The 15,006-nt window shown below is 44.6% G+C and overlaps 8 protein-coding genes across 8 annotated transcripts; 4 read left to right on the top strand and 4 right to left on the bottom strand.

Annotated features, from left to right (window-relative positions):
* Nucleotides 1–526: 526 nt before the first annotated feature.
* KLTH0D02552g (endonuclease III domain-containing protein) lies at nt 527–1,678 on the top strand (the record flags this gene model as incomplete). Its single annotated transcript, XM_002552790.1, has 1 exon — nt 527–1,678. The coding sequence occupies one exon, from the start codon at nt 527–529 to the stop codon at nt 1,676–1,678; it is 1,152 nt and encodes a 383-aa protein (XP_002552836.1).
* Nucleotides 1,679–1,790: 112 nt separating this feature from the next.
* On the bottom strand, nt 1,791–3,659 carry TPD3 (protein phosphatase 2A structural subunit TPD3; the record flags this gene model as incomplete). Its single annotated transcript, XM_002552789.1, has 1 exon — nt 1,791–3,659. The coding sequence occupies one exon, from the start codon at nt 3,657–3,659 to the stop codon at nt 1,791–1,793; it is 1,869 nt and encodes a 622-aa protein (XP_002552835.1).
* Nucleotides 3,660–3,972: 313 nt separating this feature from the next.
* Nucleotides 3,973–5,037, bottom strand: PEX15 (Pex15p; the record flags this gene model as incomplete). The annotated part of the gene is made up of 1 exon (XM_002552788.1): nt 3,973–5,037. One exon carries the CDS (start codon nt 5,035–5,037, stop codon nt 3,973–3,975), a length of 1,065 nt encoding a protein of 354 aa, XP_002552834.1.
* An 893-nt stretch (nt 5,038–5,930) lies between these two features.
* PSK1 (serine/threonine protein kinase PSK1) lies at nt 5,931–9,602 on the bottom strand (the record flags this gene model as incomplete). Its single annotated transcript, XM_002552787.1, has 1 exon — nt 5,931–9,602. One exon carries the CDS (start codon nt 9,600–9,602, stop codon nt 5,931–5,933), a length of 3,672 nt encoding a protein of 1,223 aa, XP_002552833.1.
* A 509-nt stretch (nt 9,603–10,111) lies between these two features.
* On the top strand, nt 10,112–11,149 carry LDS1 (Lds1p; the record flags this gene model as incomplete). The annotated part of the gene is made up of 2 exons (XM_002552786.1): nt 10,112–10,336; nt 10,403–11,149. The coding sequence occupies 2 exons, from the start codon at nt 10,112–10,114 to the stop codon at nt 11,147–11,149; spliced, it is 972 nt and encodes a 323-aa protein (XP_002552832.1).
* Nucleotides 11,150–11,668: 519 nt separating this feature from the next.
* KLTH0D02442g (KLTH0D02442p) lies at nt 11,669–12,334 on the top strand (the record flags this gene model as incomplete). Its single annotated transcript, XM_002552785.1, has 1 exon — nt 11,669–12,334. The coding sequence occupies one exon, from the start codon at nt 11,669–11,671 to the stop codon at nt 12,332–12,334; it is 666 nt and encodes a 221-aa protein (XP_002552831.1).
* A 136-nt stretch (nt 12,335–12,470) lies between these two features.
* On the top strand, nt 12,471–13,477 carry KLTH0D02420g (KLTH0D02420p; the record flags this gene model as incomplete). The annotated part of the gene is made up of 2 exons (XM_002552784.1): nt 12,471–12,686; nt 12,758–13,477. 2 exons carry the CDS (start codon nt 12,471–12,473, stop codon nt 13,475–13,477), a joined length of 936 nt encoding a protein of 311 aa, XP_002552830.1.
* Nucleotides 13,478–13,486: 9 nt separating this feature from the next.
* On the bottom strand, nt 13,487–14,941 carry GSH2 (glutathione synthase; the record flags this gene model as incomplete). Its single annotated transcript, XM_002552783.1, has 1 exon — nt 13,487–14,941. One exon carries the CDS (start codon nt 14,939–14,941, stop codon nt 13,487–13,489), a length of 1,455 nt encoding a protein of 484 aa, XP_002552829.1.
* Between the last annotated feature and the right edge of the window lie 65 nt (nt 14,942–15,006).

The raw sequence follows: 15,006 nt of genomic DNA, 5'->3' as shown, positions 1-15,006 counted from the left end.
TCTCGTTCGGTACTACGCCCCCTACAAAAGCCCTTCTCGCACCAGTTACCATTTCCATCCCGGCTCGTCGCTTATGAAGGTTGATTAGCCGTACTTTTCAGGCTCCACATGGATACTTGTCGAGCCCTCGCAGCAGTGAGGGTATTGTCGACCTTGGGTTGACAAGAGGCCATTTGGTTTTGTAATAGCTTTGCGCGATCAGCTCTCAGGTGAAAGAGTACTGCAGAGAAAGAGCCTCAGCAACCCTCACAAACAGCAATTCTTCTGATAATAGAAGTTTAAACAGCTCTCACAGCCCCGGCCGCTTAAATTAATGTCAGTTTTGTTAAATGAAGAGGCAAGACTGTTGTTCTTGTCGTTCTTGATGTTGTGAAGTTGAAGTTCCTTGTCCCTTCGGCGGTTATTTCGATGAACATGTGCTTCGTCCATGGTGATTATCAAATAGCAATCGAGTCCTAGAGTAGGGTCATATTCAAATGCTAAAGCAAGTATACTGTAGCGCCAACACTCAAAGACCCCCAGGACGATGGTTATGAGGACTAGAAGGGCCAAGCGTGCTAGAGTGGAAGTTGAATATGAGGGGGGAGAAGAATCCAAGTACTTCAAGAAAGAGAAGCCGGCGGCAGAAGTGGTGCCAGAGAGACCCAAGCCAGGCCCTCCGGAGGATAGCAAAGTGGACGTTGAAATGGTCAAGAAGATGGGATCTGACACTTACTACGACTGGGTTAATGCGAGAACAAAGGATGAGATTACATACGCGCCGTTGAAGGACGAGCCGCACTTCCCCCGCAACTTCGTCCCAATATACTCAAAAATACGACTTATGCGGTCGAAGATTGAAACCCCTGTGGACCATGTCGGATGCGCGATGATACCCATGACAGTAGGCCACGAGTTCGGTATTGAGCAAGAACAGATCACACCTAGGACCTACCGGTTCCAGTTGCTGATAGCGCTAATGCTCTCGTCGCAGACAAAGGACGAGGTTAACGCCAAGGCCATGTTCAACCTTGTCGAATACTGCAAGGAAGAACTGGGAGAGCCCGAGGGCGTCACTTTAGATGCTATGTTCAAAATCGACCAGGAAACAATTGCGCAGTTGATATATCCTGTCAGCTTCTACACGCGCAAGGCGCTTTATATCAAAAAGACTATAGAGTTGCTGCGAGACAACTTTGACGGCGACATGCCTCCTGACATCGCAGGGCTAGTTTCGCTGCCAGGAGTTGGGCCAAAAATGGGATATTTGGCTCTTCAAAAAGCCTGGGGGAAAGTGGACGGAATCGGCGTGGATGTGCACGTAGACAGGTTGTGCAAAATGTGGAAGTGGGTTGATCCCTCGAAGGCAAAATCGCCTGAGCATACGAGGAAGTTGCTGGAAGAGTGGCTTCCTTACGAATACTGGTATGAGATTAACCCTGTTTTGGTGGGCTTCGGACAGGTTATATGTCTTCCCAGGGGGAAAAGGTGTGATTTGTGCATGGCTAGTGACGTTTGTAATGCAGCGGATCAAAAACTGCTTCAGAAAGTGAGAAATCCCAAAGAGGAACGTAAGAGTCGCGGGAACGTCTCGGAATGGGTGAAATATATGGAGAAAAGCACGCATGCCAAGGAGGTGGTCAAAGAAGAAGGCGACGTCAAAATCGCATTGGACCAGGATGAAATCAAGGACGCATAACTGAATAACAAACTCGAGCGCCGGGAGGCGCGACTGGAGATTAATGTTTTTATTTAATGAAACGGAAAACAAAATATAAGCGTATATAAAGCCTTCTTATTATTACGCATAACTAAGCCAATAGGTTTTGACATTTCTCCAGACTTTGGCTTGCAAAGTACCTAACGTCAATGTCGCTGTCTTGGCAAAGCTTTTCCAAGGACGAAATGATAGACTTGTTTATCAAGTCCTTGTATTTGCCTTTCTCCTCGGCTAGGCTTTCAACAACCACAGCGTATGATTTCGCAACATTGAATCTGATGTTAGGAACAGAGTCTTCAGCGAGGTGATTTATAAATGGGAGGATTTTTTCAGTTGTGACTTCGGTTGATACTACTGGTACTAGCTCAGTTAATGCAGAGAGAAGTGTGATTCTGTACACAAAGTTCTCCAGCAGCTGGGAGTCGGACTTCAGTAGTCGTGAAATTATCTTGCTGCTGGACCACTCAGACCCAAAGATCTTCGTCAAATTCTTCAAATTAACCACAGCAGCGCTTCTAATTGAGTAAACAGTATCCCACAACCACGACAAACACAGATCTCCCAGTTGTTGGTCAAAAAACTGGACTCCTAGTTGCTCCGCCAGCAGCGGGATATAATCAATAATTGCCATTCTGACCCTCCAATTGACATCTTTCGCCAGCTCTGTTATCGCAGGTAGCAAGCTCTCCGATAAAAGATCGATGCCTACGACTTCATTCACAACCTTCAATTTCGCAATAATATTTAGACGCACGTCAGGATACTCGTCCTTTAGCATGTTGAGCAATATGGGAATTAGGCTGTCAATTGCATCTTGCTTGGGGATGAGAGGAGCCAAGTTTGTAATCTCAGAGGCCAAGGAAGCTCTCACTATTTCGCTCTCATCCATGCTCAGATTTTGCACAGCAGGAAGTACCTTTTTCAGCACAACTTGAGGGTCACCAAGTAGCTTAGAAAACCCTGGGAGCTGCTTCGCAACTCCCTTTCTGACATCGCTCTCATTGTCCTCGCATAGGGCCAGGAAAGGACCTGAAAGTTCCTCAATATACTCTGGATTGGATTTGAACTGGGATGCTAGGTCGTCAAACCGGTCGGCGGCCATGTAGCGGACTCTCCAAGCCTCATCAGTGATCAGCTGAATAGCGGAGCGCAAGAGGTCCTTTGAGTGAGTTGTGTCATGTTTCGTGTTGAAAAATTTGAGAATGGAAACGAGGATATCTACTGCCAAAAACTTGACGGAGTCTTGGGTATCGCTAACAATCTTCTGGAACATGCTTGAAATGTAGTCCCAGTCTTCGGAAGTAGAAAGATCAGGATTTTGGGTCAGCAAGTCTATCAACACCGGAAGGTTTTTGCCTGCAGCACGTCTCACCATAGGGGTATCATCCTGCACTAGTTGCAAATAAAGAGCCAGCAGTTCTTTTCTGAACTTGTCGTCTTTGACTCTAGCAAGCACAGACTTGAACAGGCCGCACGATGAAACCTTCGAGGAAAACCATTCGGCAGTGGCTAAGTGCTCAATGAGAGGAATGAAGTCATGGAAGAGCTGCTCTTCCGACAATTCTTGTGCGATGTTGTTTAGAGACTCAACCGCTTTATCTCTGACCAAGGTTTCTTCGGTTGATGCAAGGATCTCCAGCGCTGGCAGCAGTAGTGTCGCAAACTTCGCACCGCCAATAAACGGCACGAACTTGCCTAATTGCTCTGCTAAGACGGCAAAAACTTCATCTTCGTCGTCTTGAGCTACCTCCGTCAAAAAAGGAACCAGCTCATCGCGCGTTCTCTGCGGTCCGAGCGCTAGTGCGATTGTGTCGAGTTTTTTCATCGCTTCCACTCGGTTGGCAATGTCGTCATGCTTCAGCTCATCCATCAAAAGTGCTAGCGGATACAGGTCCTCGCTGTTTTGTCCGTTATCATCTTTGTCGCCGCTCTTATTTTTCGCCTGTTTGTTGCCGCTCATTGCGTGTGTATAACCTTCGGAATGTAGAAGTTTTGTCAACACAGAGCTCCCCTTCAATCTGGTTCGAGTGACTACTTAACAGGAAGTGCTGGAACAATGGTTGATCGTCTGCTGCTCTTAACACCTTTCGGTTTAGTCGCGCCAACTATTTACTGGTTATTTTAGTTTTATTTCCCTTTAAGATAGAAAAATCTTTGTAAAGGGGGGGACACCTTCATGAAATTATCTAGACAGGGTAATTTTGAGTCGTGTATAATTATGAACAACGTGAGACCCGCTCGGACTGACCCGATCTTGCTCTATGATGAACCTATTAGATGCTTAGAATGATGTTGATGATACCCCCAAGACGCCTCAAGATGACGTTCAAAATATGGGCCAGCTTGTTCGGGAGACCGGCAACTTTTTGAGCCTTTTTGAGAGACAGAAGAAGAACGAAAACCAGGACAGGAATGGATTTGGAGTTGAGAAAAGGCTGTAGCCTTGTAATAAGTGCTTTGAACTTGGATGTGTTGATGGACGCCGCCTTATCTGGCTTTATTATTGTAGGGACTGGCGCCAGCACGGGAATGGCCTCAGAGGTCCGGTCAGAGGAAAACGGGTGAGAGTTTGTAGGCTTAAGCTTGCGCTGTTGAAGAGGCTGGACTATGTTGGGCTTCTCGGGGGCCAATGCCTCTATTCTGGAGATTAATTGGTTTTCTAAGGTGACAGCGGGATTTGTTTTGGATGGCGCCTGCAGCACGCGCGGTACCGCGGGCGCGGACTTGCATAGCTGTTCGTACAGTATCCTTGACATCCTTTTATGGGATCTACCGCCTTGCAGAGAAAACATGTAGAACCAAACTAGCTCCAGCACCTGATTAGCCTCCCTCGTATCCCCAGAATGTTCACTGCATTCGCTGCACTTGCGAATGTAATCCCCAGAGGCCATTTCGAGATTTTTCATTGCTTCCATTGAGTTGTCTGCTCGCGCGCATTTGTAGCAGCAAGTTAAATACATTAGCACCCCGGCCATCTGCTCGCACAATGGCTCCTGTGCGAGAATTCTTTGAGCGCGAGAGACATCTGCCTTGGAAAAATTTGACCGACCAACCTTGGACAGGCTAACCTCCAATACATCAAACTTGATCTGAGAGCACGCGCTCAGATATAGCTTCCAAAGCTTTGGGTCATTTTCCAAATATTCCCCACGTAACAGCCCTGCTTGGAACATTTTTTCCAAACACCCCTTGCAGTCACCCTTCAGAAATGCATTGAGACAGTCTTGAAGTTGGTTTTCTGTCTCGCTCTCGAGAGCTTTATGACTGTCTGGCTGGAAAGCTTTATTCTCCAGCAATTCCTCCAATAACTTTGTGCTCGATACCTGCGGTGAACTCATAAGTTTTTGCCCTTGCGTAAGCGTATCGTCTGCTCGCTATTTCGAGTCGTATTTCACTTTTGAAATCCTACTGAACATCAAGCTGCCCTACGGTTGAAAAAGTGGGAGGTTGATAGGTCTTCTCAGTGAGTCAAAACAAATTACTTAATTGATGGTTCGCTTATCAGTCCGGCTTTCACGTGAGTAGTTTGGCGCCAGTATTTGACACGACGAAATGAGGCTAAAGTATCCTAACGTCTACAGCCTCCAATGATAACAAAAAGTCACACTTTTGAACTATTATTCTCGATATCAGTTGCATTCTAGGTCGTGATCAAGAAGATGGATTGTGATGCTGATTTCGAGCGAAAGTCTCGAGAAATATGACGCGAATTCGATCGTAGATAACAAAACAAAACTCAACGAAGATGTTGAATGTACGTGTCTATTTCTTGCGCTCCAATATACGGCAGTTTGTTTTAGACTTGGGTCTCATCCAGAGGATTTGCTTGGCAGTACGAGACGTGATGGCAGAATCTTCAAGTTGTGCCTTTTGGCACCTTTTCAGATGGTTTGAAATTAAGTGCGCAACATAGAGCGTTCGCACAAATGCCCTCTTTAATGGCGCTTTCAACTATTTGGCGTGAAGTGTTTGATCAACCAAGCCTTTCCTAATGTTATTTATTTCTTCTGAAATATTGAAAATTACTGTGTTTTAACAAGACACTTGTTTTATCGTAGAGTTCTTGGCAAGCACAAATGATGAAGCTGAGTACTCGCCAAGGGTCGTTGTATATCGTAAAAACATTAAACTTTAAACATAGTGTAGCGAGAATTCCAGCATCCTTGCTTCCTTATATGCGAGTACATAATGCAAACATTGTGAATAAAACGCACAAGCTAAATCAGCTTGATCACAACTCCAGCCACTTATCATCATTAATTTTACTAATTGAAGGCCTCTTTGATATAGGCCTATTCAAAATCTTCCGTATCAGCGCAATGCATTCATCACTAACTCTGTGATTGGAGTCAACTCTCAAATCTGCGTCTAGAATTTCATCAATGTTGTAAAAAGGGTTCTCTTTGAAAATTATTGTGTAAAGTAAAACCCCAATAGCCCAAATATCTTGGGGCTTCCCCTCGTAGGGTTCTCCACCAAGAACTTCAGGCGCAGCATAGTCAATAGTTCCAACAAAAACATCAAAGGGCCCGCTTTTCACATAAGCCGCAGAGCCAAAGTCAATGATTTTCACAAAACCGTTACTGTCCACTATCACGTTCTCATCCTTAATGTCCCTATGCACAATGCCATTATCGTGTAAGTGCTTTATTCCTGACACGATCTGCTTGAAAATTAACTTTGCTTCATGCTCCGTCATGTCAGTTTTCAACTCTATCAAGTCAAACAAGTCAACTGAACCACTGGTGCCGTGAATGGGAGTCTCGATATAATAATACTCGTCATCTTCGAAAAAGTCCAGAAGCATTAATATGTTTTCGTGGGGCTTTGTATTCAGTGTTGCCATTATCTGGATTTCAGATGGGATTGTGCCTAGCTTACGATCTCTAACCCAGGTATCAACTAAAATTCTCTCCTTGAAAATAAGTTTGATGACCACTATGTATCGATCCTTCTTGTGTAAACAAAGGTCAACCTTGCCATAAGCGCCCTCCCCCATTTTCTGCAGCACCTCGAACTCGGAAAATTTTTTGACGTGCTTCAACGAGCCAATATTGGGCTCTGGGGTCGATAGGAAAACCTCTCCTTGACCTCCAGCTTCTTCAGAAGAAGAGTTTGGCACAGGTGGGCTTGTCGAAGCCAAACTACCGTTCCCTTTGTTGGGCGAAAGTGACTTTAACGACATGATTAAATTCTCATCTAACTTGAAGTTCTTGTCTTTGACAAAGGATGCCTTGTCTTGAACATAATTCTTAGCCACATCAAACTTAGCTGATATCTGATCTCCGAGTTTATGCATTTCAAGTTTGTCTGAATCTTGCTGCTTTTTGTCTTCTGTAGGTGTATCCGGCGGCTCTTCCATGTTATCCCTGGAATCGCCGCTAGCTGAATCAAAAGATCCGACTGTACTGCCATCTAATTTCAGGCTGTCTTTGAGATTAGGCAAATCATCAACGTGAATGGTCCCGCTTGGGGCCTTCATTGATGATCTGGAACTTGTGCCGCTACCAACAAGTGCCACTTCGCTTTCTTTCAGCATGAGCAGCTGGGATGGATTTGTTTTATAGTTTTCGAAAACGACATCCCTTGAATGTGTAATCCAGAGTAGGGAGTTTGATGAATTGATAACACGAAGTTGAATATCAACCTTTAAAACACTGCCGTCACGATGAATTGCATCTATACCGATTGATTCGAAAAAGCTTTCAGTGTTATTGGACATTTCGGCTTGCATCTTTCTAAAAAAATGCTCAGTTAAAACCAAGCCCCTGTTTTTCTGTAAGGTAATGTCGAGAGCTGGGTACTTAATCTTAATAAAACTCACCAACTCAGCAAAGGAGGGAATAACTTTGCAGATGCTCTGACCAACTAGCTCAGAGGCATGCATACCAAACATGTTTTTAGAGATAGACTTGTTGAAGCTAATCATTGAGAAATTATTGGAGTCTAGGATAAAAATCCCTGCTTGGTATGGCAGGCTGTGTATCTTAAGCTTCATTTCGTTTTCTAAAATTGATGACGATATCGCGCATGGTATATTCAAGGAGAGATGGTTGAGGGTGAAATAGCGGACATTGTTGATGGTGTTTGATACTCTAATTGACATCGGTAGCAAATCGTCATCTACAGATCGAACCTTTCCACTTTCAACGTCTTCGATGAGTTTTTTCAACGAGATGCTAATGTCAGCAACGTCATGAACTTCGTTGGGAAACTTAACTGTCTTCTTCCCTCCTTTTTCTTTCTCAACCGAAGAGAATTGATTCCCGCGATTGGAAGTTTGTTGTTTTAGGCCCTTCAACCCAGCGCCCCCAGATATATGCTCCACAGAAAAATCATCGAGATCTAGAAGAACATCCATAAAGTCGCACGGTACCTTCTCAAAAACACAGAAAATCATACCGTCCCTTCTTTTTGCCCACACAGAAGACCACACGAGATCGTTGGATGATTCACCAGGCTGGACAATTGCAACAATCTCACCGGTGAAAACAAGCTCCTGACCTTCAGTTGACATGATCTTATGTAAGACGAAGTTCCGGCTGTCAGTATGGATGAGATCTAATAAGGTCAGGGCCTTGAGGGCGTTTTGAGAGATACCAAAAGTGAGACATGCAAGATCATTAGCAGATTTGAACTGCCAAGGGTATTGCTGCAAACATGTAAATATAGCTTGTGGAGATGAGTTCTTACTGGAGACGAACGTATGAAGTAGACGGTTGCTTACCGGTGCAGTTCGCATATCGGCAAATGAAGAGTCAGGTAGTATAAAACTATCTTGGCCTTGAAGTGTTCCACTTTCATCGAAACCAGCAGTTGAAGCGGTGTTCGAGGACTCAAAGAAGGGTTGCGCTAAACTCTCCAGCAGGCTTCTTTTCAGGGTTTGCTCGTACCTTGACGAATGTTGAGAGGCATCATCCTTATCCTTTTCCTCGTGGTCCATATCCAGCGAGAGTTTGTTGAAGTTAAGAAGGGATATCATATGAAGGTCTGATGCTTTTTCGGAGCTGTTATTCTCCAGCGTTTCGTTCAAAAGCAACAGTAAGCTCTCCAGCTCACTCCTTTTTGCATCAATAAGTTCAGCACTTGTATTATTGCCTGTCTTATAAAACGGCTCAACTTCATTCATTTGTGGCATAGAATTTGGGTCTGCGTTCGCATCTAATGATCTTCTCTGAGCCCTGGAGGGCCCTTCCGCACTAGCGACTCTCTGATACGGGGAAGCGAAGCGTCCTGCTGCAGACCGCGGTGAGGTCTGAGAACTGTGGAAGGGGGCTATAGGTCGTGTCCACGGCTGTGAAGATTCTGAGAGCTCGGCCACTGATGGGCCCTTGGCATTTGTGACAAGTGCGGAAAGTGCGGCTGACGAGGCATTTCTAAGTTTCGACGTTGACAAAGGTGTGACGCCTTCATGGCTGTAGCTCCTCGAAAACTGAGGCCTCTTTTTGGGTGAGATCGCACTGTCAGTGCTAAACCTGAACTCTTTTTGAGTGCCGTTTGGCGTCTCAACACGTAAATGGCGCCCTGAGCGATTCTCCTGAAGAAGCGTGGGGTTCCGTATCATGATTTCCAGCGACCTCTTGAGAATTCGCAGTCGTACAGCCAGGGAGTTAGGAGACAGTGGGTTGTACGAGTATGCATGCGTGGATTCGTTGGGAAAGGTCAGAAGCTCCCGAACATCAGAATCGCTACTTGAGAGTGGCTGCGTCGAGAGCGGGCCGAGATTGGCTGCTCCACCCAGAGCGCCAGTGGGCTTGTAGTCGCCCATCCCGCCGCTATTGTTTGCATGTTGTTTCTCGTCTGTCTCATCCGCCTTAACCTTATTCTGCGCCGCCATGCGCACTGCCTCCCTCTCGACCTGCTCGTTTTTAGTCGGTGAAAGTGGTGGACTGGTACAGGGCATACACAAAAGTTTCCTTGTTTTTGGATACCGCGGTCTCGAAGTCCCTTGATGGTAAACAAAGTGACCCCTCCTTCAGTGATCTTCACTGATTTCGTTCGGGTGCCCGCTTCTTTGCCTTATGCTACAGCTTCAAAGACCTCCTAGCTTTCGAAAGGATCCCTTTATTTATGGTCACTTGATTGGCGTCACAGACTCGCTGCGATATGTCTTGACAGTGACCTCAAGGCTATGCAGGTCCTTTCAATCCTTGAGTTTTAAAGTCATCACCTCTCTTGGTTGAAATTTTTGATGTTTATCTCAGATAGTTAGGTACGGATACCACAAAAGAAGCACGCCGCACGAAGTTGGTTTTGTGTCACATCTAGGGGTCAAGTATAAATAGTCGAGTGGTCGGCGGTAAACAAGCTTTCCAAAGATCCCACTTTCTACTCAACTTCAGACTTCGGAAACCTTGCGATACTCGAGAATCTCCGATCACTGTTCTTTATAGTCAATCTCCTAGTTAACACATGAGTTTCACAGGATCTTTGGTGCTAAGCGGCATCGGCGGCTTAGTGTTTAAATATGGCGGACAACAGTCTGAGAAGGAGAAGGATGTTCCAACAGGTTTTCGGGATTTGACTCTGGGGTTTATAGAGGCAAAGGGCAAACTCATAAGAGAGCGCTCCGAGGCGGTGACGATTAACTTCTGGAGAGAGCTGGTACAAACAGGTGCCTACCAATACCCAATAAGAGTACGGACTTCTGCCACCCTTAAAAAAATAAAGAGGTTACTCCTTCGTACTAACTTTGCATACTAGGGTATATCTGAACTGTTCAGTAGTGGTATTTATTTCTTCAGCTCCGCAAGATGTTTTGGGTTTTATCTGGTGCTATACCTCACAACAGCATTGCTGTATTTCCTGACTATACTGCCAATGTACCTAGCATGCTTTGCGTTCTTGGGACCGTTAGGGTTGGCAGTTGCCTACGTCCAGTTCCTTTTGCAGTCCAATATGCTAGCAATGATGGTGATGAGAACTACGCAGTTGAACAACCCGCTGTTCGACGAATGCCTCATAAAAAATGGCAAGGAGGCTTTTGTCAAGACGGCGCTACAGAAGCCTACGCTTCCTGTTAGATTTTACGTGCCTTTCAACACCTACTACTTCTGGCTCAACTACCTCCCTTGGAGAATCGCAGTTTATACGCTCGGGTTTCTAAGTATAGTGGCACTGCTCTCCATTTCCTTCATCCCTATTGCGGGACCAATTATATTCAACGCCCTTATTTCCCCTTTCATCGCGCGTATTTACTTTTCCCGCTTCTTGCGTCTAAAGAAGCTTGACAACAAGCAAAGAAACGACGAGTTTTACCTTAATTTCGGGACTTACGTGTCTTTTGGATTCGTGGCAGGACAACTGGAAGTCTTGCCTTTCGTTTCAGGATTCACATATTCCTCGAACATGGTTGGTAGTGGCTTATTTGCAATCAAAACCCTAGATTCTGAATCCCTGGTCCCTGTGACCCTTGAATCACACCTTGAAAACGCCAGGACCTTTTCTTGAGCGTTGTACATCCAGTTTCATAATGGCTAAATAGATTCCGAATCCTATGCTCGCTTCATGGCTTGTCTTAGATACCGAAGTCCTAACCTTCGTTTATAATCGTAGGTCTGATTCTTTTTAACGTTTATCATTATTACATTTTTGTGACAGGACTAACAAGAAGACATTGATAAGTACTCTGGAATAGCAACCGTCACTCAAAATGGCTTCAATAATGCTTCCAAGTGGCCGCCGAGACTCAAGAACCGACAATTCGAAAAAGCGGAATGTTCTGACAAGCTACCAGTTGTTTCTACTGGCGAAACTTGAAGCATGGAACAAGAGAACAGCTCTTGCCACTGACAGCTTCTTCACCGACTTGTTTAAGCCTCGGTACTACTTATATCCTCTCAGAGTATGAATTTTATGCCACCTATCCATATTCAAGATATGCCTGTATCCCCGAAAGAATACCTAACATTGCATAAAATATAGGGCATATGCCACCTTTTCTGCTCCGCTATTTACTGGAATGAAGCAATGATAATTTTCCTCATCTATGTGTCTAAGTTTTTGCTCTTTACTCTACTGTATTACTTCACTTTGTTCCCATTTGTTCTGGGTATCAGTACAGTACTGTTTGGCCCTCTTGGTATTACTATCGCAGTAGTACACTCCATGCTGCACGTCAATTTGTATGCCACATCAGTCACTCGGGTTGGTTGTTTAGGACATGCTGCCGCGATCCTTGAAAAGTTATTCACAGACAAAGGCACCCCAAAAGAAAATATAAGAAGGCTGCACCAGCCAGCTTATCCCGTTGTTCTCGAGAAACGAAACTGGACCCAAAGTTTATCTATATTTGCTGCAAAAACCATGGCGCACTTCATAATCTTTTCAGTGCTACTCTGCATCTCTCTTATTCCAATTATTGGGATTGTTCTCGCTAAACTTTTGAGGTCTGCACCAATAGGCTATGATTACTACCTCATTCACCTGGCTAGGCGGAAAGCTCTTGAAAAGAGAGGCAGAGACGAATTTTACCGAGAAATTGGCAAGTTTACAGCATTCGGCATAGTGAGCGGAGCATTAGAATTAATACCAATACTTTCCGGGATTACAATTACAAGTAACTTTTTGGGGAGCGGTATTTGCGTCTTGGAGCAGTCCCAATCATTCGAAAATAGTTCTTTATCTAGCATTTAGTTTATGTTTCATTTTTAGCTTTTTAGTGTCCTTCAATCCAAAAATGTTTCTCCCGGAACAAGCGCTATAAGAAAAGGCGCGAATTCAAGCAAAGTTCACCCTTTGTCACATCAAGGCTATTTGTCACCATTAACACATGTCAGATGCTCATTTAGTAGCGCCGCTAAACAACAACTCCGCAACAGCCGCAACAACGGCCCCTGCCGAAGCTGAAGTGCACTTGGTAAAGAGACTCAGAAGAGAGACTTTTGTACAGGCGCTTGCGGTAAAGCTCAGACGCCGTGTGAGCTATGTGAGAAAGAATTTTTTATTTGGGCTTTTTGTGGACCAAACTTATGTCTACCCCGTTCTAGTACGTTCCAAAGAAACCCATTCAATGCCAAGGTAAGACAGCCAAGTCTTTTGTTTACTAACGTTTACTAGGGGTTTTTAAGGTTTGTGGTTACTCCTTCTTTTTGGCTGTACAGTTTTGTTCTGGCTTTCTGCTTCGCATTCATATTCGTCACTGTCGCTGTTCTTTATTACCTCTTCCTATTGCCTATTTTGTTAATCTGGGCTGTTAGCACATTGGGACCCGTAGGTTTCGTGATTGTGCACATTCAATGGTTGTTGCAGTCCAATGCTTTAGCTATTACACTCACAAATATACTGATAGCGCCTATATTTGCCGACAGTATATTTGACGCAACATTAACAAAACTAGGCCATGCTGAGTTCTTAGAAAGAGCAAAACATCTACCTGTCACATCACCAAAGCAAGCTTCGTGGCGGTCTCTGGAATTTTGGTTGGTAGTTTTTCCTTCCAAAACAGTTTCTCTGATGTTTTCGTTAAGCTCCAAAGTTGCTTTGAGTATGCTTTCACTGATTCCAATTGTGGGACCCACAATCGTCAATCAACTTCTCAGTCCTACAAGAGGGTTTTCTTATGGTAAAAGGTTCTATGTGCTCAAAAATCTAAGTGGAAGCCAGCTCAAAGACAAGTTCTATGAACACCTTGGGCAGTATACTGCCTTTGGAATGATGGCTGGGTTGTTGGAACTGATACCAATAATGTCTATCATCACCATTCCGAGCAATGTGATAGCAGGTGCGTTATGGGCATCAAATGAGCTGAAGAAAGGTGAAATGTCTATAAATGCTTGAAATAGGGAGCTAGTACAAAACAACGCTATCAACACATCCAAAGCCTGCTGCCACTCCACCCTCATCGGAAGAGCTAGACTTTGATCTCAAAAGCCAACCTGCATACTCGTTTAGGTAGATTGTTGACTCATCAAATAAAACGTAGCCGAATATGCCCAATTCACTCAAAATTGGTTCTTGAGCAAATTGATCCGCTTTGACAACGAAGTTCTCGGTGGTTGGCTTTGGTTTGATCAGCTCCATAAGAATGTAGCCACTCCAGTCCTGCTCGGGGATACTTCTAAGAAACGCAGGAATATCTCCCTTATAGATGTTGTTGCCGCCACCTTCCCTCTGAGGCTTTAAAACAAACCTTTCAGGACTTTTAAGTGCCAGCTTTCTCGCGCTCAAGCCAGCTTCTGAGTTATCCATTGGATGAATTTTAACAAAGGAAGAACCTAACTTACGCCTAGCGCTTGCATCGCTTATAAAACATTGCAGTATGCTTTCGTCTGTTAAGAGCTGTTGTATTTTCTTAGCACCAGCTAACTGCGTTAAGAGATTGGGGGCCTTTATAGCGTAGCTCGTCTCCAAAGTCAATCTGTTCTGCCAATCCTGCTCTTCCACAAAATCGCTTGGAGAATACCCAGCTCTAAAATAAACCACGGATATCTCTTCCCCTGAGGGCTTATAGTAAATACGGCTAGTATCAGGGTCCACAAAAGTTTTGGTATTGACCTCATGGATTGTGAGTCTGACAGATTTTATCCCAAAATGCTCAAAAAGGTTGTATTCCAAAATACGTTGGTCAAAAACATTTCTTTCACCTTTTTGGACAACAAAAGCCACAATAGTAGTATCGTTGCTTGCTTGAAAGTGATGCGCTGCGTCGGCCAGTGATTTGGCTAGTAGAAAGGCCGAATCTGATACCGGTATTTCTTCTCGGTAAAAGGGCCGCCCACTACCTCCTGAATATCTACCTGAGTCATTCAAGAACTTATGAAGCTGGCCAACCCTCGTTGATAAGCCTCCGAAAGATACTGAAACAGTATTAAACTCGACCTGCTTGACTTCTAAGTTCCCAACATCTAAGAGGTAGTCTGATCTGAATACCCCCAATGCCAGTTTTTGACTAATCCCCTTTTCTTTGGCCTGGACATAAAGGTTCCAAAGCCTTCCTGTAAACTCAGGATCGAATTCGGCTAGCGATTCAATCTCTTTACTTAGCCATCCATCTTGATCTTGCGCGATCTTGGCATATAATCCGTTGTAAAGAGTTTGAACCGAAATAGCCTGGTCGAAGCTCTGTCTGGGAAAAGGTGTAGGATACAAAGTGGTAGGGGCAACTGCTCCCTGGACAAAGTTAGGGTTTGGTGGATACATAACTAGCCCATTAGTCAAAGCCCAATGCCTGATCTCTGGGACCAGTTGTTCGCTTATCTCGGATCTCGAGAATTGTGGAAATTTTGGATACTCTCCGACCATTGCTGGGGTGCAAAGTGTCCGCTAGAATGTTGGTAAAAGGATTGAGCTACCAACTCCACGATTTG

Source organism: Lachancea thermotolerans, assembly GCF_000142805.1.
Source record: "Lachancea thermotolerans CBS 6340 chromosome D complete sequence".
Lineage (NCBI taxonomy): Eukaryota > Fungi > Ascomycota > Saccharomycetes > Saccharomycetales > Saccharomycetaceae > Lachancea > Lachancea thermotolerans.
The sequence above is the reverse complement of the archived record's forward strand: the minus strand, read 5'-3'. Positions and strand labels throughout refer to the sequence as shown.